We start from the raw sequence: 23,272 nt of genomic DNA on the forward strand, positions 1-23,272 counted from the left end.
GGTGGTTTTATTTTTGCAAAACCAGTATACATTAATTCTTGATGAGTTTTATTAAATAAAATGAACTGACTCTTGAATTCTCATCAACACTGTGCTAATGTTGAATTTTAAAAAAGGGTTTAATGGGTAGTTTAATATCATCTGTGTTTTGCAGTTGCACGACAGACTCCAGGGTTCCTCTGAAGATCATGACTCCGGTGGTCATCACTGTCTTCGTGTTAGCTCTCTACCTACACGCCCAGCAAGTGGAGTCCACTGCCAGACTAGACTTCTTATGGAAGTTACAGGTAGGGATTACAAGTAAAGTTTTTGTCTTTGATCCAGTCATTTAATACTGAGGATCAAAAGAGTGCAGATCCTGATCCAGTATTTGTATTTTCATGGATGAAACAGTCACACAGTGCACACTTATAGTACATAAAAGTTAGTCAAATCAATCCAGTTTAGGCCAGATATTGTAGGTTGCCAGGTGGTCTAAAATTCCTCAGCAAAATCCCTTCATTTTTCATAAATTATACTGCGACACACTGAGATCAGCTGCTTTTTGGTGTCTACTTTAACCCCTTAAACTGCAAATGGGCCCACATGTCAGTTCCTCATGATTTCTCATTAATTCACTGACACAGTTTATTAGGTATGCCTACCTTGTACTAATTGGTCATTTTATCAGATGTATCCACCATATAGGTGCATTTTGTAGATTTACAGTTACTTACTGTAAACCATCTAGCACAATTTATCAGGCACCCTGTCTATTAATTGAGAGGGACCAACATAGGACCACAACTGACCAGATACTTTTCTGGGGGGTGGATCATTCTCAACTCAGTGACATTGACATGGTAGATTCATGTTAGTGTGTTTTGTGCTGGTAAGTGTTCCAGTTGCTGGGGTTTTTAAACACTTTTGCTGGCCACTCTATTAGAAACACCTATCTTGCTGGTCCACCTTGTAGTTGAACAGAGATTATTTCATGCAGAATATGTGTCAGTCACCTTTCCTTTCATCACTGGTCATTTTTGACCGCAAGACCATTGTTGACTGGGTTTTTTTGGTTGGTGGACTATTCTCAACCCAGCAGTGATACTGAGGTAAGTAAAAACCTCAGCACCACTGCTTTGCCTGATACAGTTATCTACACTACCACCCAGATAGTCTCTGATCAGCAGTGGTCCTATGATGATCCTCTTCAACAATGATATACAGTCAATAATTGTTGTAAACAAAGTGCATCTATATGGTAAGTGTTTCTGATGAGATGGTCAGTGAGTGTAGATACAAGTTAGTAAAATCTTTCAGGCTAACAAGCTAGTAACTCTATATATAATTTACATATTGGTTTCCAAGCAGTTTTAGGATAATTGAGTGTAGTAACCAAGTAGTGCTTATGTTTCATAACTAAATAAAAAGCCTGCTGTTTAAGGGTTAAAATGCTGTAGTAAAGCCAATTAGGTTTTAGTATCTGTGAAGTGTGATAGACTCTGACCTAATCTTGTGATCTTCTAGTGACTTTCCCTGGTGAGGGCTTTTCTATTTTTGTCCATAGTCATGTTATAATAAAGCCTTTATAATTCAAAGGTGATATGGAAAATCACTTTTTGTAGATCATTGTTGTTCTGTCTTTTTGGACTGTTTATGCAAACTTATCACTTTGCTGTATATTAAAAACGACTACTACTCATATAATTGACTTTCTTATTGCATGTTGCTCTTATCTAAACTCGCCTCTCATTTTGAGCTACTTTAATTTTTTGTGAAGTCAAAACACTGTCATTAACTGCAGGTGGCTGTTAGCTTGTTTTCACTTTCCACTTGAAAATAGTTCCATACTGCAGACATTTAAACTGCTTGTTAACTTCTTAAAATGAGTCTCATTGCTTCAAGTTTTGGATAATTTCTGATGACAGCAGTGGTGGAAATGGAGCATAATGGGGTAACATAGTCCTAATAAAGAATAATAATTGGATCAGGCTTAATACAGCCAATAACAATCCAGTAAAATATTTTGCATCATTAGTTACAAGTGTGTTCCCAAATGAGGGATTGTAAATATTATTTAAAGACCTTATCCAGAATTGCCATTTGTGTATTGGTAGCTTAGACAGCAGTTCTATTCAGATGTAGTTATTGCTAACTGGGGTTTTGGGTTGTAAGAACAGACATGTTATTAAAATTGTATCACATTCATCATGACATTGCTCCAGAATTCAGAGTTAGTATTACTCTCTCTCACTCTTTCACTCCCTCCCCAGGCCACAGAGGAAAAGGAGGAAATGGAGGAGCTGCAGGCCTACAATCGACGTCTCCTTCACAACATCCTCCCTAAAGACGTTGCTGCTCACTTCCTTGCGAGGGAACGGAGGAATGATGAGCTGTACTACCAGTCCTGCGAGTGCGTGGCCGTCATGTTCGCCTCCATCAGCAATTTCTCTGAGTTTTATGTAGAGCTGGAGGCCAACAATGAGGGAGTGGAGTGTCTTAGACTTCTCAACGAGATCATTGCTGACTTTGACGAGGTAGAGTGTCTAGATCTGTGATAAAAGTTGGGCAGAGCTTTATAGTTTCCCCTCTTTTAACCCTTCAGAGTCTAATTATTATTGTCATTGTGCTAAATTGTTTAAATTTAATCATGTAATTACATATTTAAATAATGAATTCCATTTAAAATCCAGTTCAAGTACTGTATTAGCAGTTTCGAGTCAGTTCTGATGTTTTACTGCCAAAAGATGGAAACCAAAGATTTCTTTTCACAAAACAAGACTGTACGCACAACCTTTCCTTCTTCTTGTGTTTCTCAGATAATCAGTGAAGATCAGTTTCGTCAGCTGGAGAAGATTAAGACTATTGGCAGTACCTACATGGCTGCCTCTGGCCTCAACGACTCCACCTATGATAAGGCCGGCCGATCACACATCCGTGCCCTGGCGGACTACGCCATGCGCCTTATGGACCAGATGAAGTACATCAACGAGCACTCCTTCAACAATTTCAAAATGAAGATTGGTAAGAATGTTGTCTCTGCTGCCTACACTCATAAGATTGCTGTGCAGTCTGGTAGATAAAGCAAAGTTCACAGTTCAAGTGTCTTAAAGGTAAGGCAGTACGCCTTATCAGAAGTGTTTGCTGCAGTGGCATTTCCAGGAGTTCATACAGCGAAGTAGGACATGGGCCAGTGGCCGTTCTGCCTGGCGTCTCTGAACTGTTAGGGCTACAGTCATGTACAGCTGACAGAGGGCTGTCAAAACTGCTTGACCAAGAGCTAATAAATATTTATGTCTTTCCACACATGGTGAGTGAGACTGTTGCTTCTCACAGCATACATCACAAGCATGAAATCCAATTAAAATTTGTGAAATGTTTAAAAGGAGACTTATTGTATATATCCAAAAGTATTTAGACACATCTGTGAGTTCACATTGGGAGGCGAGAAGATGCAAATGTCACCGTAGGTTTGTCTCTTGTGGGCGTGTTCAGGGCTACTCTTGTTGTCAGGAGTGGGCATGTACATTGTCAAGCTTTCTCTGACAAGAAAAGATATGTGTGTGTGTATGTATGTGTGTGTGTGTGTGTGTGTGTGTGTGTGTGTGTGTATATATATATATATATATATGTAAATATGTAGTGTTGTTTGGTTGAAAATGTGTACCGCTGTTTACAACTTTCTTTTCCATTTTTTTGTACAATTCTTGTACAGTGTAAGAACAAAATGCCAGTAAGACCAAAAAGTTCAGAGAACAGAGGTTGGAGACCTAGGACCCCCATGTCTACGATTGGTCTGAGGATTTTGGTTGAGCCAATCAATTAGATTCTAGCTTTAGTGTGTCATAGTTCATTTGCATAAAGCTGAGAAAATTTTAACTTGACTCACTCCTTAACCATGGCATTAAATCACTGCTACAAATCATTTACACCCATGGAAACTGAATGGACGCCTGTTGCGTTGCTGCCTGTTAGTGAGAACATACGGTAATTAATTCAGCTACTTTAAGGTACATTCACTGCTGACACAGGTGTTCAGTTGTGCACACACAGCTTGTATAATCTCTATAGAATAGCATTGCTAATAGAATGAGACGCTCTGGAGAAGTTGTACATGAGTCTAAAGTCACCGTGCCCAACATAACTAACGCTCTTATGGCTGAATGCAGTCAAATCATCATAGCAACATTCCAATATCTAGTGTAAAGCCGTCCCAGAAGAGAAGAGGCTGTTACTGCAGTAAATGGGGACAACCCCCCTATTTTGCAATAAGTGGGGGGGCAAACCCCCTATTGCGGTTGGTATAGTGTAGTGGGCAACACCTCTGCCTTCTATGCAGCAGACTAGGGTTTGATCCCCTGCCTGTGCAAGCACCCTACACTATACCAGTAAGAGTCCTTTGGGCAAGACTCCTAACACTACCTTCACCTACATGTGTAAAATGATCAAATTGTAAGCCAAATCCCATAGATGTAAATGTATTAATACCACTGATAATCTTGAAGCCTAAATTTTGTTCATACTGTTGTCCATTGTTAGGGAAAACTGTAAACATGATATGTTGCTGAACTAGTGTAATACTACATTATTACATTTTGTGTTTTACTAAATTAAAATAATGTGTGACTTGAGCTCATGAGTGTTGCTACTGCAGGTCTCAACATGGGTCCAGTTGTGGCCGGAGTTATCGGGGCTCGTAAACCCCAGTACGACATCTGGGGCAACACAGTGAATGTGGCCAGTCGCATGGACAGCACTGGAGTCCCTGAAAGAATACAGGTGCGATGTGGCCAGGTTTTCATCTTCATAAATATCCCAGCTCATCAGCCAGCATTATGCTGTGTCTTGCCTTACCTGTTCCAGACTGAATCAAGGGATGTCCATCTGATACTGGTCAACAGAGTCATGTTTCCATTAACTTGTCTGTATACTTGAGTTAATTTTTGAAAATGCTGAAAATATTCTTTGTATTTAATGTCCTTCTTCTTACTGTTTACTATTATTACCAGGTTACAACTGACCTCTACCAGGTCCTCAATTCTTATAACTACTCACTGGAATGCCGAGGAGTTGTCAAAGTCAAGGGCAAAGGGGAAATGATGACCTATTTCCTGAATGGTGGACCCAGCAGCAGCTAACATCCACTGTGTCTTGCAATTATAACACTAAAGACAGTGTGCAGGGCTTAACGTGGAGGAGAAGAAAGGGACTGGGCATTGTGGTTTCTGTGGCCTTGAGGAACTGTGGATCAATTGTTCACAGATAGCCCGTGCCCAGTCTTGGAGCATTTTGCCCTTTCCACATACTGAGCCCTCTCTGATGGCCTAAATGGAGGAAACTTGCTGAGCGCCTTGTGTTAGCGGAGAAACTCATTTAGGAGCTCTGTCTACAGAAACAAGGTTGTCTGAAGAGACCAAAGAAACTCACACGCAAGGCGGTTTGTAGAGGACGGATGCACTGCTCTGAGGCCATTCCTCCAAACGAGATGGGCAATACACGTGTATTCCTCAGCCTGACTGGCGAGCCCAGGTGGCTCCAAAACAGAACGCGTGAAGTCACTGAGGTATATAAAAGAAACAGATGTTTTATGTGTATCTAATACATCTGTGTATGTGAAGCAATGTATGTTCACACAGTTCTGTTGTCTTCAAACACTGTTGAGCTAAATATGGATAGACCTACTAAAATATGGCCATATATAGCGCAGGAAAGCTATACAGACACAATTCTTATCAGCATTTCCGGAACTCTGCTGGACGACTGTGCTGAACACTGAAGAGTCGAAAGGTGATAGTGTTCTGTGTCTGGATACGTCAAAGTCCAGAATGGGGCCGCTTTGTTTTGTGTGTAGGTATGTATACATATGCATACCCAGAAAAAGTGTTTTTCACTCACAAAAACGTAAAACTCACTCACTACACTGAAGACACTTTGAAGGATAGAGAGAGCATCCAAGCCTGGCTTTATTTTGTATTTTTGACATTTTGTATTTTGTCTCAAAAACAAAAAAACAACAAACCTTATCGAAACTATTTTAGATTCTATATTTTGTACATTAATATATTAGAGCGATGTCTATAAACACCAACGTGTATTCGGATGTATATATCTGAGAGAAACGTGCAACCAGCCGTGCATATTTTAATGGGTAGGGGTCATTTTTTAGTAGCTGTACATTCTGTTGCCCTTGTGCTCCTTTTGCAACTGCACACATTTGAAGACCACAAAAACTCTCAAAGACTGGGGAAGAAGATTTTAACCTAAAAGAGTCATTGTATGCTGTGGTGAGAAGAATGGGATGTTCCAGAGCAGAAAAACGGATTGCAGGACTTTTTTTATTACACAGCCACAGCCTTTTAAATCTCTTTAAAGATCAGAAATGACTAGAAACCCTGCGATCAGCACAGATCTCACTGCTTTTAGCCTTGCATTAGTGCTACGCTCTCCAAGAGGAGTTTGTATCCTGAGAGGGGTTCGTTGATACGTCACACCCCTTGGCCATTTTTGCACTGCACTTCTGCCTTTCTTAGCCTATCACCCCGCCCCCCCTTCCAGCTCAATCAGATGGTACGACCCAATGAATGTTCATTTTCTCCAACTGAGGCCTTCATATGTAAAGAATGCTGAGTGATCATGAAAAATCAGTGCCATGCTCATCAGTGGAATCTGTAAGGTGACGTGACATGACATGTTTGGGTTTAGCTTCACCTGTTTCAGTGGGACGGTTCTCCAGTGTAAATATCACCAAGTACAGGCAGACAGGAATCAAGTTTCTCATCTTTAATGCTCCATCTGTATTACAGAAGGTTAATGAAGATGATGCTAGTCGGTAAGACTGATCTTCTGTTTGAGAGGTGTCTGTTACAGTATGTGATCAGGGCTCTTCACTTGGAACAGCAGAGTAATAGATTTTTTTTTTTCCCTTTTGTTCTTTTTCCTTCCATCACTATTCACAAATTGGACCCTGTTGGGCTTCCAAAAGCAGTTTAGTCTCTTTTCTTAGAGGGAAAAAAACAGTGCCATATCTTTTTACTTTGACTTTGTCTGACAAGAGAAGTTACAGTGATGTCACTCTACGTTTTGGTATTTTATGTTCTTATGTATGTAGTCTGGGGCCTTTTGATTCTCATCAGTGTGTTCAGCTGAATCTCAATGGTCATTGTGACAACTACAAGGAACCCTACAGTGGTGGGTTGAAGGTCAAACTATATGTAATCCAAATCCCTTTTCCTTCAATGTCCAGGTTCTGAAGCTGTATGTCTGTGTACAACATTGAGAGAGTGCTTCACCTTCAGTGCAAGACATTACTGAACTGCAAATTTCACAGAGCTAATACATGGGTTGTTTTTTTTTCTTTATCTGCCATGTCAAAAACATTATACTTTTACATTCAAATAAATCACTTCTATGCTTACATGTTCCTTAAATTTATTAAGCAATCAGTGCTCACAGTTGTATAGTTTCGATTTTCTAAGTGAAAATAAGTACCGATCCTCTACATAGAACATTTCTGCACATTTTAATGCATATTTGGCCTGTGCAAAATTTATGGTGCATTTTATATTTTGTTTTTTTTACGAATATGTTGACCAAATATATAGAAATATGCTAATAAAATAAAAATAACAAATATTTGCAGAAAGATGCCATATTTAAGTTCATTTCCTGTAGAAGATGTGTTAACTGTGTTAACTTATTTGCATTTAGAAAATCAACAAAACAGGCATTTTGTCCAGAGTTGTTTAAACTTCTGCATACAACTGTATGGTAAGAAACATCTGGTGAGTTTTGGTGTGGATGTTTCCTAGAATATCCAAAGGGTGGCAGCAGTGCACTTTCTTAGCTTCCATTTAAGTTCATTCAATTGGTTATGCAGTAAAATGTAAGTAATACACTTACAAATGTTAAATATAACAAATATGACCAACCCAATATATAAAGTATGCTTTAGATAATGTCTAAAGCAATGGAAAATGCATGAGGAAGGTGAAATATGAACCAAGGTTCTCTGTCAACAGCCCTGCTGCACTGCCTTTGATCATCTCCATGGCCTTCTGGATGGCCATCCTGACGTGAGTACAGACCTAGTCACATACATTTATTGTCTTTTTGGTAAAGAAAATGAAATTGTCTTCAAGACATGCAGTAGCACCTTGAATAAAACATAATGATACCGAAATATCCCTGCTCGTTATTACAAGCAGAGAATGGTTTGATTGCACTTGAAATTGACCGCTGCATGCATTCAGTCCAGTCAGCTGAGGCTGAATGATGCTATTATAGGAATCTTTAAGGCTCATTCTTCACTAAAGAAAAGCGCTTTGTGCTAGGCATGAAAAGAACATCTCATTGACATTAAAATTGGGCCAGGCCTGATATTATAGGGCAAATTAGGTCTTTTGTCAAAGAGAGCTTGGCTGTTACACGGTCATCAGATTTCAGTTTGTTCTAATGTCAGTTTGTTCAGACAATCACTGAAAGGTCAGAGACAGGGATTAAATCAAACTCGTATTCGTAGTCTGACCAATGTCATTATATGCACAAGGGGGTGCTGACCTTAGATCAGTACTCTCAAGTGTTTCAGACACTCAGTGCTTGTGGGCCTGAGGCTGTGTATGTCAGGCAAGATTAAACTTCAAGGTCTAATTTCGAAGGCAGTGCAAATGTCTTCTAGATTTAAAAAGTTGCCAAAAAGCAGCATGAAATGATTCCACCTGTGAGTCTAGTCACATGTGAGGGGGAAAAAACAACCTCAATTATGTGGGAGTCATCGAGACGCGCACACACTGGCGTTTTCACTCCATTTGCGTACAAATAAGTTCAAATTGGCCATCATCTGCACAACACCAAGCTGTGTTGGTGCAGTGAGCATGACGAGAGCAAACCTGGAACATTAGCCTCATTAGTCACGCTGCTCTGAAGGAAATTACCGTTTCTAATGCTTACCTAACCACCACCATCATCATTTCTCCCTTTAATTAATTTTTTTTTTGTAGCAAGATTATGATGGAAAGTGGCTGAAGTTCAAGTGCTGCTTATTATTATGCAACTATGAAGAATGCAGATGTTCAAAAAGTATTTCATTTATTTAATTCTTAAGATCTACAGTGCAGTGCAAAAGTCAGAGACCAACCTTCATTTATTTAATTTCCACTGCCACAATTGTAGTTCAGAAAACATTTAAAAGAGAGCAAAAATGGGACTCCTAACAACAACGCAAGACCTGGCAGACCAACAGAACTGTAACCATCAGATAAACACTTTCATCTTTTGAGAGAGAGGAGAAAATCAAGCTTCACCTTTTCTTCAGATCTGAAAAAATCCACGTGTTTCTGTCCATCCTTCCACTGTGAGAACGCTATAGGTCAGAAGGACATGCAGCTGTTAAGAAGCCATTAGTAAGAAAAGGAAATAAAAAAAAATAAAATAAAAAAAAATAAAAATGGACTGACCACTGAGTCCAGACATCAACATGAAAGTATTTGGGATTACTTTGTGAAAAACAAATATCCCTGCAGATGTATTTGAAAAACTAAAAGCGAGTCTCCCAAACACAAAAGGAAGCTATAATACAGGTAAAGTATGAACTCACTAAATACTGAACAATTTCATATTATTTTAATTGTTGAGACTTTTGTGTAATTGTTGTTAAAGTTTTTTTTCCTGATGCTGGAAATTAAAATAAATGAAGGGTGGTCTCTGACTTTTGTACAGTACTGTATATGTCTCACATAGGTGCTCAGTTCTGTCTACTATTTTGACAATAAGAAATCACTTAAGCCTTTCTGTATCAGTCATCTATCTGATCAGCCAAGATGCCAAATTTGGTGTCCAAATCATAGTTTTGCAGCAGAGCTATGAGGCTAATGTAGCTAAAAGGTAACAGCAGCATATGACCCCCAATTGGCACTGTGCAAAGTGCATGCTTAAATTATCATACACTTGGATTAAACTGTAATCTCAAATAACTTGCTTGTGTGGTCTGACAAGATTAGACATACTGTTATCTACACAAACTGACAAAATTCAGGCTTCAAGATAATGTTTACAAAGTCAAAGTAAACTTTGTCATTCAGACTATACAACACGGAGTGAACGAGACTGCTTATCTCCAACTCCGATGTGCAAAAATACAGCTATGTAACATTCATTTTGTTCATTTTTAGATGACAGCATATCAAAGGAAAGCAGACATAAGCAACTTGATATGGTTTGAAGCAAGTGTAATGATTAAGGCATGCAGGTTTGCATTATGCTAATCTGGTAGCCATACATTTACATTCCTTGTTAGTAACATTTGCTTTGTAGATCCAACATGTCATGACTGACTGTCTACACATTATTCCCCTTATCCCTACCGTAAAGTAGTTTTTTAACTGAACCATCGTTTGAAGACCTTAAGATAGATCCTATTCCATTATTATATTTTTAGGGTAAAAGAAGCAGTCTCAAAAGATTTCAAGTTTTTAAACATCTGTTTGTGCATTTAGTGGTAGAGCTCAACTTACAGATGTTACAGAGACAACACAGCTGGAAACCCTTTTTTCAGTTTTAGAGTTGACCAAGTGGAAAGGTCATTATTTTGCTTTAAAATAAGCATACTTTCAAATGTAGTGATGGAACTCACAATTTCTCTGCACTAGGAAGTGTCAAATAAAGGGCATCCAAATTTCATACCACAATACTTCTTGCTTTTTAAGGACTGTTAACTTGTAGAATACTTATCAGAATTGAATTACAGAGGAACGCGTTCATTTCATTCAGCTGTTAGCAGTATCACAGGCTTGAGTTAATGATGTGAACAGTTACTGAAAGGCATACAAGACTAAAAAAAACATTGAGGCAGGCATAAAAATAATACATTACGTTCTTAGAAAGTCAAACTTGTCTTTACTGAAGGTCTCGCAGATTCAAAAACACTCATCTGTTGGACATGACTTCTTTTGAACAATCCAGATGCAGACACAAATATAACCGTATTCATTCATTCAATTGTCAGAGTTTTGCTTGCCGGCGCTGGTGCACACCAGTGGAGGCTCAGCGAAGTGAGGCAGCCAAAAGCCTCAGGTGGCAAACAGTGTATATATCAGTCTATACATCAGCAGGCCACTCCTCGGCTGTGAAGGAGAGTGGAATCTATCAGCAGCCAGCGAAGCTTCAGGCAGCACAAAGTCTACTGAGACAGCTGTAGCAGAACATATCATGCTCATGTCTGAATGTGCTTTAGGGGTAAGAATGACTGATGACAGCAGCTTGGAAGTATATAAAATATGACACTAAAGTTTGGGATGCGTGTGCATGCATGAATGAGTACAATATAAAAAGGAAATGGTCTCTGTGACTTGCCTGTATGTGTGCTATTTGTACATTTTATCTGTATGAAGATCCAGAAAGTCTTTGCATAATTGTTTGCTTTAACAATCATCTCTAATCACAAAAGATGCCATAAAAAAATGCAGATACATCAATTAACAAAAATATAAATTAATACCTACTATTCAAACTAACATTATATGCAAATCTGTGCACTTTCAAATTTTGTAACAAAATGCTAAAATGATGAAGAAATGCACATATTTTAGGATAACCAGAGCAATTAGCTGATTAAGTATGATGCCTCCTACAGTCAGACTCTACCACAGCTGTTAACACCCAACTCACTGCAGAGTCTTACTGAAAGGGGACTTCTTTAGTCCTAAACATATGGTGAAACTCACATCATTCAGTGTCCTGGTGTTTCCCTTACAGTCCTAAGCTGTGTAGGAGACTGCAGATGCAGATGATGGTGTGGAGGGAGGCCATGTGTATGTTTCCCTGGACTCTCAGCAGGTTAGGTGCATTTTCAGACATTATAGTCTGGAGCTTTACCCTGTGGCTGCCTCAGGCGGATCTGCAGAGTGATGAAGGCCCCCACCGTCACATGGAAGAGGACCTGCCACACGTTGCGCAGTTCATACAGGTACATGTTGCACAGGCAGATCAGAGCAAAGGCCAGGAATGACTTGATGTTTCTCCAGACTGAGAAGTATGCAAATAAGTAACACTGAGGAGAGAAACACAAATGCAGCAGCATTACTTTGTGCAAGCGAGATGTGTGTGCGAGATTTCCGGACATTAGGACTGTCTTTAACTAAGTTTATTAGTTGGTCAAAAAGCCAGACTAGAAGACAACAAAAAACTGCTAAAAAGGTCAACAATAGTAATACAGTAGTGTCATTCTGTGAAAAAAGCGTTGCGTTGACGCACTGTATTAGAAAGATTTTTGTGATTATGCGTAAATATATTAATTCAAAATTCATCATTGTTTGATTTTTTAAATTACAAGAACATAAGTTTTTAATGTTTTTTTGCAAGTGCATGCATTTTTACATGTTCATATACACAGTCACTTAAGTTTCATCTCAAATATTACTGTATAAAAGCTGGATTAACTTTAAACTTTTTGCCATGCTCAAATATGTATCTGTATAAGTGATTCTCACATTACAATCAATATTCAGGGTGCCCAAGACAATCTCAGTGTTAGCAAGTATTGGACATATGAAAACCTTTATCCCCAACAGTTTGGATACAGGGTTTAAAAGATGGTCAGAATATGGTTTAACCAAACTGTATCAGATGTTGGACAGGGGTAACCTTAAGACATTTGAACAGCTAGAAAATGAATTTGCTCTCCCCAGAACAGACTTTTTTAGATATTTGCAATTGAGACATTTTCTAAGTACACACAAAGAATGGGAAAAACTTATAAAACCTACACATATAGAAAATTATTTCATGGAATTACAAAAGAAGAATGGAGGGGAAAGAATAATTTGTAAACTGTATCAAATATTCACATCTATGAACCTAAATAATTCTTTAAATATAAAGCAGAGATGGGAATCAGAGCTAAATGTGGATATAACAGAGTACTTGGAACGAAATATGCACCGAAGCAAGTCTAGCGACCAATTCAAACATCTGGAGAGAATTCAAATGGAAAGTCATCACCAGATATTTTCGAACGCCAGAAATAGTGTCGAAGATGGGTCTAACACATAACAGTTCATGTTGGAGAAATTGTGGAGCACAAATTGGAAACCATACTCACATATTTTGGCTGTGCCCTAATTTACAGATATTCTGGAACGAAGTATTTGATGCTCTTAAGGAAATGTTTCAGCAGAATATTCCACAAGATCCTAGAGTAGCAATATTGGGAGTAATACCAGATAACTTAGAGGGGAGATCCAAGAAATACCTTCTAGGAATATTACTAACGGTAGCTCTGAAATGTATTACAATTAAATGGATGAATCCAGACCCTCCCACATATAATTTATGGATCCAAAAGGTGTGGGATGTCTACCAAATGGAACAAATAACATACTTATTAAGAATTCAAAAAGATACATTTATGAAGAGATGGAGCCCTGTTATAGATCTGCTAATGCAGTAAGAAATACATGCCCCCCCCCCTTAATGATTGTCTAATTAATTATTTGTTTATTTATTTTTAGACAATCATGTTCTGTTCTGACATTATTTTATGTTTTATGTTATTGATTACTTTTATTTTCAAGTGAATTCCCTTTGTTGCTTATTTGTGTAATAATTAAGACTGAAGAGTGTATCGATATAACTTGTATTTTTAGTTCAAAAAAGTTCAAGTGATCATATGAAAGATTTTTTTTTTAAATTTTGTATTTGCTCTTTAGAAGTTCAGTAAAACAGATGTTTTAACAGCTGCTTAAACATATACACTTATTTCAAGAAATACAGTTTTAACTACAATTCACTAAAGAGAAATATATTCCAAACTAAACTCTGTTAAACCGTGGGTACACTACATGACTTTTAAAGTCTTAACAGATTATAAAAAGACTGGGCATCTCACACTATCCGACTGGTTTTTGGATTTTTTGGGTGCCTGAAACATTGGGGATCACACACTACATAACTTTTAAGCTGTTGCGGAACCGAATGGAACTCACTCGTTCTCTCATTACCACGAAATGCAAATAAACATGCAGCTCGCTGCTGCTGCTGTTTTTTCTGCCATTTGCACTGACGCAGTAAAGAAGCAGCAGGTAAACATATTGAAGTGAGGATCATGGATTTAAAAAATATGATCAGTGTGATTTTTTTAAATATATGTTTTTTAATGTACATAAACTCAGCTGTGCTTGAGTCTTAAACTCAGCTCATTAAAAAGCTTTGCTCCACACGCAAGTGGCTTTTTGCCATTTTTCTTTGTTTACTTGCTGTATTTTCTTCTTTCGCGCTCTCAGTTTTCACTGGCTGTTGCAGGAGTCCGTTCAGATTGAGTCATTGATCAGTATACACTTCTAAATTATGCTCAGGTCAGGTGGAAAAAATCAAATATGTTTGATAAACTCAGACTGGTCTGAAACACAATCGTGAGGCCAAAAACCTGATTCTGCGCCCCTTCCCACACTACAGGATTCTCTCTCCAGCTGTCGACTCCAACTGACCCAAAAATCTGCAGACTAGAGCCAACTAACCCAGACTCAGCCAGACTGAGAATCTGTAGTATAACCCTGGCTTTAGTCGACTAACAGAACCTTAGTTGACCAAGAACGAAGACTGATTACTTGACTAGTCATCTTGGAGTGGACAGCCCTAGTGGACGTCAGTTTTTAAACCAGTTTCTACTTGTTCCTCTCCACAATTTTATTTTAAATTCATTCAAGCCCAATTCACAACACAGTGCAGCCTATCTGCTCAACATCATCACTAGCCTCAAAGGGTGAAGGCCAGAACACTCTTTCGATGTAAGTGTAGCCTGTCACCATATCTTTTCAGAGTATCGACCGCGCAGCATTGATGAGTACCTCAGTGTCCTCGTAGAACAATGCTACACAATCAATTCTGTCACAAGTACGCAGTGTGCTGTGCCGCACCGTGCTAGAGGACAGGGAGATTGTAACATTCCTTATCAGCCGCTGAAAATGAGGCCAATTGCATCTTGAGGAGCCCTCGTGCTCTGAACACAAATGTGAATGCCACCTATAGGCCATATGCCGGGAAAAACAGAGTAAATAAAGCAGTAAAAAAGTTAAAAATATTATAACACTAAAATAAAGTGTTTTATGAAACATCCAGCAAAGTTTGAATGGAAAAAAAAAAACAGAACAGAAATGTAATAAACCTCTGCTTAAAAAATTCTGATCAAGACCTATGTGGGGGTGGTCCTAATATTGTGATGAGCAAACATGATTGACATCCCTCAGTCCAACACTCCCAGCCTGCAACACCACTCAAACGAAACACAATAGCGTGAGTGGGAAGAAATAAGTGAAACAAACTTTAAATATCACTGTTGGAAGAAAACCTTGCTTTACTATTTTTGCTTTTTTTTGTTCTTTCTTCCAATACTTTGAAAATGCTCTTTACACTGTGTCCAAGTTTCATCATGAATGGATGAACATAAATAGTCCAAAAGAACAAAGACCTTAGAATAAAAGGTTGTTAAATTAACTTACACTGAAAGTTAAGACTGCTCTTGCTTCTCTTGGAAAGTTCATTTCTGACAGCAACGGAACTAAACTTCACAGGAGAAGCAAGCAGGTGGTGTTGTATATCCCACTGTCTCCACTCCAACTAAAACACTGTCCAGTAAGGCTCTTATTCACTTTACTGCTGGATGTGCATCCAGGAAATGCTGGTGTGGCCGGCTGATGAAACTAACAAATAAATGGATGTTGTTCTTGCTAGCTCAGTTATGCTTGCTTTTTTTTTTTGCTAGTCATTAGCTTTCTCGTAGTAAGCTTCTCCGACTTCATCAGAAAGTGGCCATTAGGGAAGACCATTTTGTTAAAGCAACCTTATGATTGGTGAGATGACTGCTTACATACTCACCAAGATTAGGAATGCCCAGTTTACACTGAAAAGGAGGATTTAGGCTAAATGCATTGGCCATCTATTGGGCACTAGAAAGTTCATTCTTTGAATATGTATATTAGCAGTATTTCATGGGAAGGGAATAATACTGGGTGATATACCACTTGGTGGATGTGGAAGAAACAACATTCAGCACCATTTCTGCTGAGCCAGAGAAGCTGCTGCTTGCTTACATGTACACCATAGAGTTATCCTAGGTTCAATTCTGTTTTTTTGCTATTTTGCACAACAAAAATTAATTCATTTGTTACATATGGTCTATATTTATATAAACTCATTAGGTTAAATAGAGTTATCAGTGTTGGTACTAGGTATCGGAAAGGAAAAAGTGGTATCTCTGCATTCCTAATGAGTCCTGTTCAATCACAAGAGTAAGATTAACCTACTTAGAAAGACTTAGAAAGAAAACACAGATTTAGGTTCCGGGGGCTTTAGCACCTTGAAGCAATGATTTTATGGTGTAAACCCTCAAGGAGAAAGTCTAGACATTAAGAAAAAGTGCATTTTCAGGAAAATTAAAAAATAAATTAATAAATAATAAATAAATAAAGACTTTTCACATGGTGTGAGTAAGTCAATGGTGATGTATCACTGATGTTCTTAACCCTTTTCCCTAAAAGTGGGTAAAAGCAGCTCTGCACTGATGGAAATGGAGGCTGACAGGCAGGCAGTAAGTCACTTGAGTGCCTGATGGACGGCTCTCGCTTACCTGATAAAGACAGGCTGCCGTACCCAGGAAAAAGGCAATTACGTAATTAAAGTCTTCGTCCTCGTTCTGCGGATAGAGTAGAAAAACAGGAGTCAGGGTGCTGCATTAAGGAAATATGCTGCATGGACAAATTGCACCAGGAAATCCTGTGCTAAATGGTTAGATGCATTAAGCTGCGGTAGAAGGCTGGAAGTACAGAAGAGCTGGATCATCAACTGCAATGCGCAACTGTTTTACATAGCAACAATGAAGAACGACATATGTCCTACATTCCGGAGTTGTAATTACACGGTAGTTATGCATTAGTTATAAGGGTGTAATGATTTCAATACAGCTTAAAAAAAAAAAACAGAAAAAAATCTTCTGAGAGTCTCTCCTTTGCTGTCTTTTGGGGAAACCACTATTAAAGATCAAATATAGACATCTGGATGCATCCTATTAAGGTAAAGTGGGAGGGGAGGGGCTTAAACTGCACGCACTCACACTCAAATGACAGGGTTTTCATTTTAAGGTCACTTATAAATTCAATGGGTTGCGATATTTATGGTTTATTTTGTAAGAGGGTTGGTGTGGTAGGCATTGAAAAAGTTTTACTTAAGAACGTTTACTTACAGAATTACAGCTCCATAGAATAAACAATTTTAACATATATTAAAATCTAAAACCAAACTAAATCTTGACCTTGGAATAGAAATTCGTACTAAACCTGAAAACGTGCATTATAACAGCTCTTAATTAGTAACACTGCATATTCTTAAACAAAAAGTTTACCTGTAATATGCTCTCAATGGCATGGACTCCCCGGAGCAAATTGAGCGCACCGCACAAAACACTTAGGACACATGCCACAATGCCTGACAAGGTGACAGGCTCCAACATTTGATTAGGAGCTGTAGGGTCAAAACAAATATACCAAATCAAGAAGAACACTGCACCAAAATGACATGATGACACATTTCCAGACAATAACCAGACTGAAAGAACCTTTTTCTGAGACAGATTTTGACAGTGAGCACATCATATCTTGGAATTAAACTATTAAGCAGAGACATGTTTTTGCTTTTCAGAGTTACAGATAACACTTTAAATGTTAATGTAATGCATATTTTTAATGTTAACATTCAGACAAAACAAGACTATTCCACAATTATGTGCAATTATGGTGGTACAATGAGGCACTCAATCATTTCAGACACCATTCTTGAAGCTTTCAACCATGGAGAGTCAATTAGAAGTAATCAGAGAATGAATGGAGAGAGAATACCTCATTAGAAAAGGCTAAAATTACTAATAAGGAATAAAAACAAGTGGGTACCAGTTACAACCATGCAATCAAAGCCATGTTACTAAGCATCTCAGCATATTCAATAAGAGTGAGGAGATTAATAGACAGTACCTATGCCTTTATATTTGGAGGTGGTGTTGTGAGAGAAGCCATTGATTGAGCCCAGGTCCTCAGGAGTGAGCTGGTATGGAGGCCGCAGCTTGATCTCCGTCTGCATATCAGCCAGATTGATCTTAGTGGAGAGAGACCGTGGGCTGTTGTAGCGCTGCTTGGTCTTCTGAATGAAGTTGTCTATCAGAAAAAACAAAAGTCAAAAATTAAACAAATGAGTGCAACTAAACAAATGAATGCAACCATGCCCAACAATGATAGCACCAAAATGCTGTACGTATGCTTTCTCTATAAGTTGCAGGGGCAATTTAAGGCTTGCTGTTCTTGAGTGACACAATCTGGTTAGAGGTTTGAATCTCAGCAATGGCACATAGAGAGCTGCAAATTTTCAACACTGCAATGTTTAGGCATCTTACCACTGCAATATACAATACCACCGTCACAGCAGGGCACAGGGGCTTTACGCAAACAAACAGTATATTTTGACAGGTGGTGGCCAATTAGATTGTTGAATGTGACATAAGTGTTTCCTCGCCACACACTTGCATACACTTTTACTTTTGACAGCTAAACTTGCTTACAGTTTAGCACCGCAACCACTAAAGTGGCCAAAATATGGAGACAGTCATTTCACTGTAATGAAAATGCAGTTAGCTTTATAAAGCTGTGCTTTCACGCAGCAGTGCTTTGATTCTGATGGAGTGGTTTGGTATAATTCTAACACTTTTACATTGCCTGCTTTTAGTATGTATGTCACAAACCAATAAAGACGGATGAATGGATGGATGGATGGATGGACAGACAGACAGGTGGATGCCCAGACGGACAGATGGAAGCATGCACAGATTGAAAACCTGGCTTAGTTCTTTCCTCACTGTAAATTCAGTGTGATGCCAGCCAACTGTGGTACATTTTAGATCACATATACATAACTGAGCACAAATGTGATGGGCATAGCTAGACTGTTGGTGGGAATGGGCAACAATTATCACTGGGAACAAAATTTGTTAAATGTAGGGGACACATTTACAATAGGTGCACTATGGTTTTTACAGGCCTGTGCAGAATCACAGATGTGCTCTGTCACAACACCATTAAAAGCACTTATTTGATAAAAATCTAAAAGCACTTATGTGACAGATGTCCTTAGCAGTTCTCCCAAGGGCTCTGCAGGGCACTCACCAAACTCGATGAAGGAGTACGGCCTGACAGCGCTGTTAATGCGCTTGGTGTCATATGTGACAATGAACTCTCTTTGCAACTCATCCAGGAAACAGAACGCCAAGACATTGGGATAGTTCTCTGTGCATACCATCAAGTAGCCCACTCCCAGAGAACTTGTGAAACTGAGGAATAAACACAAGAGGCATTAATCTCAAACAAATGATATTATGAAGTGACAAATGATGTTACAATACTTCACTACATCCTACCCTAACTGAAAACATATTGTACTTCTTAAACAAAAGCCAAAGATGATGCACTCATCATCATGTTTTGTTTGTAAAGCTGCTTATTCTAGTTGACCATGCTAAGTAAAACCATGAGAAAATAGCACCTGCCTCATGATTAGAGTGGGTGAGAGACTCTGAACAAGATCACAAAAATTTAACAAAGTTTTCGAGCAACTCTAAATAAGCAGAGTTCATATCCACATTTCTTGGAAACGCACCTCTCCGTACCAATCTATTCATCAATTACTCACTCTGCTACAATTACTCCTTCTTTTAAGCGTAGGCAGCTTGACAGCCTCACAGGAAATGGGGCAGAATTTGTCATTGCATCTCTCTCTATTAAGGTCTCCTCTGAGAGATGAAACAATTCCATGACTCACACCCCTGAAGGAGGGAAAGTGGGGGGAGTCGACGCGTTTGTGCCTGCTTATGAAGTTTGGGGTGATGAATAGCAGCCTCCTGGAGTGCCAGTCTTCAAAACGGCTGCCCTGGAGGCCCTCAGAGGAGCCATACATCTGTGTTAGCCTCCGCCGAAAGAAGACTTTAAATCTCGCATTGGATTAGCCGCTGATTTAAATGATGTGCAGGCACTCCACCTTGCTCCCTTTCAAGAGCTTCTGTTCATTTTGACTGAGTGAATTTGTATCCAGACACAGAAGAGATGTCACAGGAGAACTTCTTATTGCTTTCCGTTAAAGTCACTTGCAAACAAAGACATTTAAGTTTGTCTTTGTTATATTGCAAGAGTGAGGCAAACGTCCTTTCAGACAATAATAAAGCAATCCTGCACGCCGCTGAAAGTACGGAGCTGCATGAAAGGAGACAGCTTTAATTGACCATAGCTCATAATAGCTCTGGTGACATTCCAAAACACAGTTAGACATTTAGAATTTATATATGGTCATGACTTCAGAGACACTGACTCCTAAAATGGAAACAAATGCTGAAATGCAACTACACTGACTTTCCCAGAGGATCTGAGTCTGTCTTTTCAACTAAACACTATTTACAACTAAAGTCACTTTGAAGTCCTCTGTCAAGTTCATGTTGCTTAGCAGAGAAACAAATGAAGAAGGATTCTAACTTGATTAAAGCATAAGAATTCCATGACAACAAGGAGACAACCATTGTAACATCTGAAATTTTCAGGTTTATGAAGATGTTTAAACTGCTGTCACTTATACGATTAAAACCTAAAAGTTTTCTACAGCCATTCTCTTTACCTCTCACAATTCTTTAAGAATATGCACACCTACAAAGGAGTGTTCAACTGCATAGAAACAGCTATAACACTTACTTGACATGGTATTGGCCTGTTTTGAGAGAGCAGCGGTCGGGGAACTGGCTGAGTTTTTTTGACAGGCCTTTGAGGTGCTTCTTGGTCTCCTGCAGCCCTTTGTCCTGCTCATAGTCAGTGGAGGCAGAGAGAGGCAGGCCGTCCCTCACCCGCACCACAGAGGCAAACAGGACCATAGACATCTTCCAGCTAAAACCTGTAAGTGCAGGAAAGCATGAGAACTGAATATTTCACTTACAGCTTAGACACTGAATAACTAGTATTTTAACATATTAATAACAGAATGTGGGCTGTCATTATCTGTTATATTAGTTATCAAATAGTCTACCATTACTTCTGGTATTTAACTGAATAATCATCAATTTGTTATTTTAAATAAAGCAAATAATAAAAGTGGACTATGGAGAATAATGGTGAATAAGCATCAGGAAAACTAACTATTGCTGACTCAATAAGGTAAAATTGTATAAATTAGTTTAGTGCTGGGAGATACATCGTCTCTTCGGGTATACCATGATTTTCACATACTGTTATTTTTTTTATTTTGTTTTCATTTTTAGTGACATTCTTAGTAAAATATTTTATAAATAATAAAAAATTAAATCCATGATATAAAGCCCACAAAACAGTGTTGATTCTGTTGCCAAGCAGTTTGTTTTTACTGAGCGTGTCAGACTAAAAGAGCTGTTTAAAATTCATAAAAATGAAATAAATATTTTATTCCATCTGGTATAATTTAAAGATTTTTTTTAATATAATTTTAAGAAAAGAAAACGGAAAAAGACAATTTAATCAGAACAACCTCTGGCAGATTTGTACCACAAAGTAGCAGCACTCAGGAAGTAGTGGGTTCAATAATTTTATTATGCTAACACAATACTGAATTTTTTCAGTATCACTCATCACCAGATGATTTTTTTCTGAAGCCTTTCTGTGCTGTTGTGTCTCCTTTGCCTCCTGTCTTCTTTTCTCTAATTTACTTTCCAGGTAAACAGTGCACCTAATAAGTGTCTTTTACAGTCTTTCTGTGTGAATCCATCCACACAAAAAGGCATGAAGTAGCCAGTTTTCTCTATTTATTATCCACATGGTAAATGACAAAATGAAAACACTGTTTTCCACTTTCATTGATTACACTTCCACTATTTATACCTTATTAGATGTCATGTAAAAACATGCTTTAAGTGATTTACAGACAACAACCAACATGTTACTTAATGTCCTAACATTCAAGCAAATTTCTAAAAGGTTGTTGTACCATATAACTATGACCACATGAACACAGGAGATAAAGTGCTCACGTCCAACTTTGATCATTCATCACAGCAGAGTCGAAGAGACAAAGCTGCCAAAAGAACACTGACCAGATATAACACCTTAGCTGTCAGTCAGTTTAAGGTGTATGATAAAAGTGCACTCAGTCACTCAGACAGCACGGTAGGCTCGTTTACATTTGAGAAACAAGAAAATAACTTAAACCAACATTTTCATTTTTCAAGTGAGGGGTCCAGCTAGTAAAAGCAGCTGTGGGACATGCTGCAATTTGCTTACGTTTACAAATTGGTTAAAAGTTGGTATTTTAAATAATAACGACATCAAGGTGAAGCAGGCTCAGGTCAGGTCAGTACCGCGGACAGCACCTTCTGTTGGTCTCGCGACAACTCAGGTACCGTTAGCTGCTCGGCTAAGTGGCTGTTTGTTTACATCCGTTTAAATTTGCCTCGTTTCTTACTTCAGGTTTGCACGACAGCGTTTTAGAAAGCCAAAATCCAGCCACAACATGACAGATAACGGAGACAAACGCGCTAGGCCAGCTTTACCCAGACTGTAGAGAACAGCGAGCGGACCGCTCCGCCGGGCAGCGCCTGCCTCTCAGTAGCTAATGTTAGCTATGCTAGCTAGTTAGCCTCGTTGATTGACAGCTTTAAAACCTTTACACGTCCAATAAGTCGACTACCTAGACATTTTTCTGACTACTAACGTTACTCCAAACAAAACCGCAAAACAATAAACACGCTGACAGCGCTCCAGAATCCGTAGCACAACTTAGCTAAACGAGCTAACTACGAAACTGGTTTGCTAATTAGCTAACCTAGCTACCTAAGCAACATCTGTCCACAGCAGTCCGCAAAACCGGGCTCTTCCTTCAGCAACGCTGAAATCTCTGATTTGCTTTATTCGCTAAATAGTTCACTGTCTAAAGCTTATCTTGTCAGGTGTTCATAGACTCTGTCCGGCGCAGGTCGCCTTATTTACGATAACAGTTAACCTAACTAAGACAGTCCACACAGTTCACCTCAGACAAACCTGAGGTGGTTTCATTAGGATGAGGCCCGCACGACGAGCCAACACACGTGTTCAGAAGCAGAAGGGCGGCTGACCTGTGCAGAGGCATGTCCTGCATAAACGGGACTCAGTTTTGCACTCGCAGCCGCTGAAGTCCAAAAATAAGCATCATTCTGTCCGCTTGTTTGTAGCTGTTCTCTCCGCTGAGGGAGGATGGAGCCATACAGGAGCGCTGACGTGGCTGA

At 38.9% G+C, this 23,272-nt stretch overlaps 2 protein-coding genes across 4 annotated transcripts in view; one reads left to right on the plus strand and one right to left on the minus strand.

Annotated features, from left to right (window-relative positions):
- Nucleotides 1–7,359, plus strand: part of adcy5 (adenylate cyclase 5) — a 104,901-nt gene extending 97,542 nt beyond the window's left edge. For all 3 annotated transcript variants that reach the window (XM_036592820.1, XM_036592902.1, XM_036592985.1), the window contains exons 17-21: nt 155–287; nt 2,253–2,516; nt 2,799–3,003; nt 4,634–4,758; nt 4,989–7,359. In XM_036592820.1, coding sequence (XP_036448713.1) covers nt 155–287; nt 2,253–2,516; nt 2,799–3,003; nt 4,634–4,758; nt 4,989–5,117 — 856 coding nt within the window. In that variant the 3' untranslated portion in view covers nt 5,118–7,359. The remainder of the gene's footprint in view (nt 1–154; nt 288–2,252; nt 2,517–2,798; nt 3,004–4,633; nt 4,759–4,988) is intronic.
- Nucleotides 7,360–10,846: 3,487 nt separating this feature from the next.
- sec22a (SEC22 homolog A, vesicle trafficking protein) lies at nt 10,847–23,272 on the minus strand. Its single transcript, XM_036593119.1, has 7 exons — nt 23,123–23,272; nt 20,742–20,937; nt 19,173–19,336; nt 17,991–18,170; nt 17,366–17,484; nt 16,595–16,660; nt 10,847–12,022 (listed from the first exon to the last, which is right to left on the minus strand). Exons 2-7 carry the CDS (start codon nt 20,921–20,923, stop codon nt 11,822–11,824), a joined length of 912 nt encoding a protein of 303 aa, XP_036449012.1. The 5' UTR covers nt 20,924–20,937; nt 23,123–23,272; the 3' UTR covers nt 10,847–11,821.

Source organism: Colossoma macropomum, unplaced genomic scaffold (assembly GCF_904425465.1).
Source record: "Colossoma macropomum unplaced genomic scaffold, Colossoma_macropomum, whole genome shotgun sequence".
Taxonomy (NCBI): Eukaryota; Metazoa; Chordata; class Actinopteri; order Characiformes; family Serrasalmidae; genus Colossoma; species Colossoma macropomum.

Bases quoted from the DNA above. Each gene is read 5' to 3' on its own strand.
- sec22a (XM_036593119.1), bottom strand. From the start codon at position 20,923: ATGTCTATGGTCCTGTTTGCCTCTGTGGTGCGGGTGAGGGACGGCCTG. The intron at 18,171-19,172 runs GTGAGTGCCCTG...TTTTTCTGATAG, and splicing joins GTACTCCTTCATCGAGTTTG to ACAACTTCATTCAGAAGACC. The intron at 12,023-16,594 runs GTAAGCGAGAGC...TTCTCTCCTCAG, and splicing joins CGGCAGCCTGTCTTTATCAG to TGTTACTTATTTGCATACTT.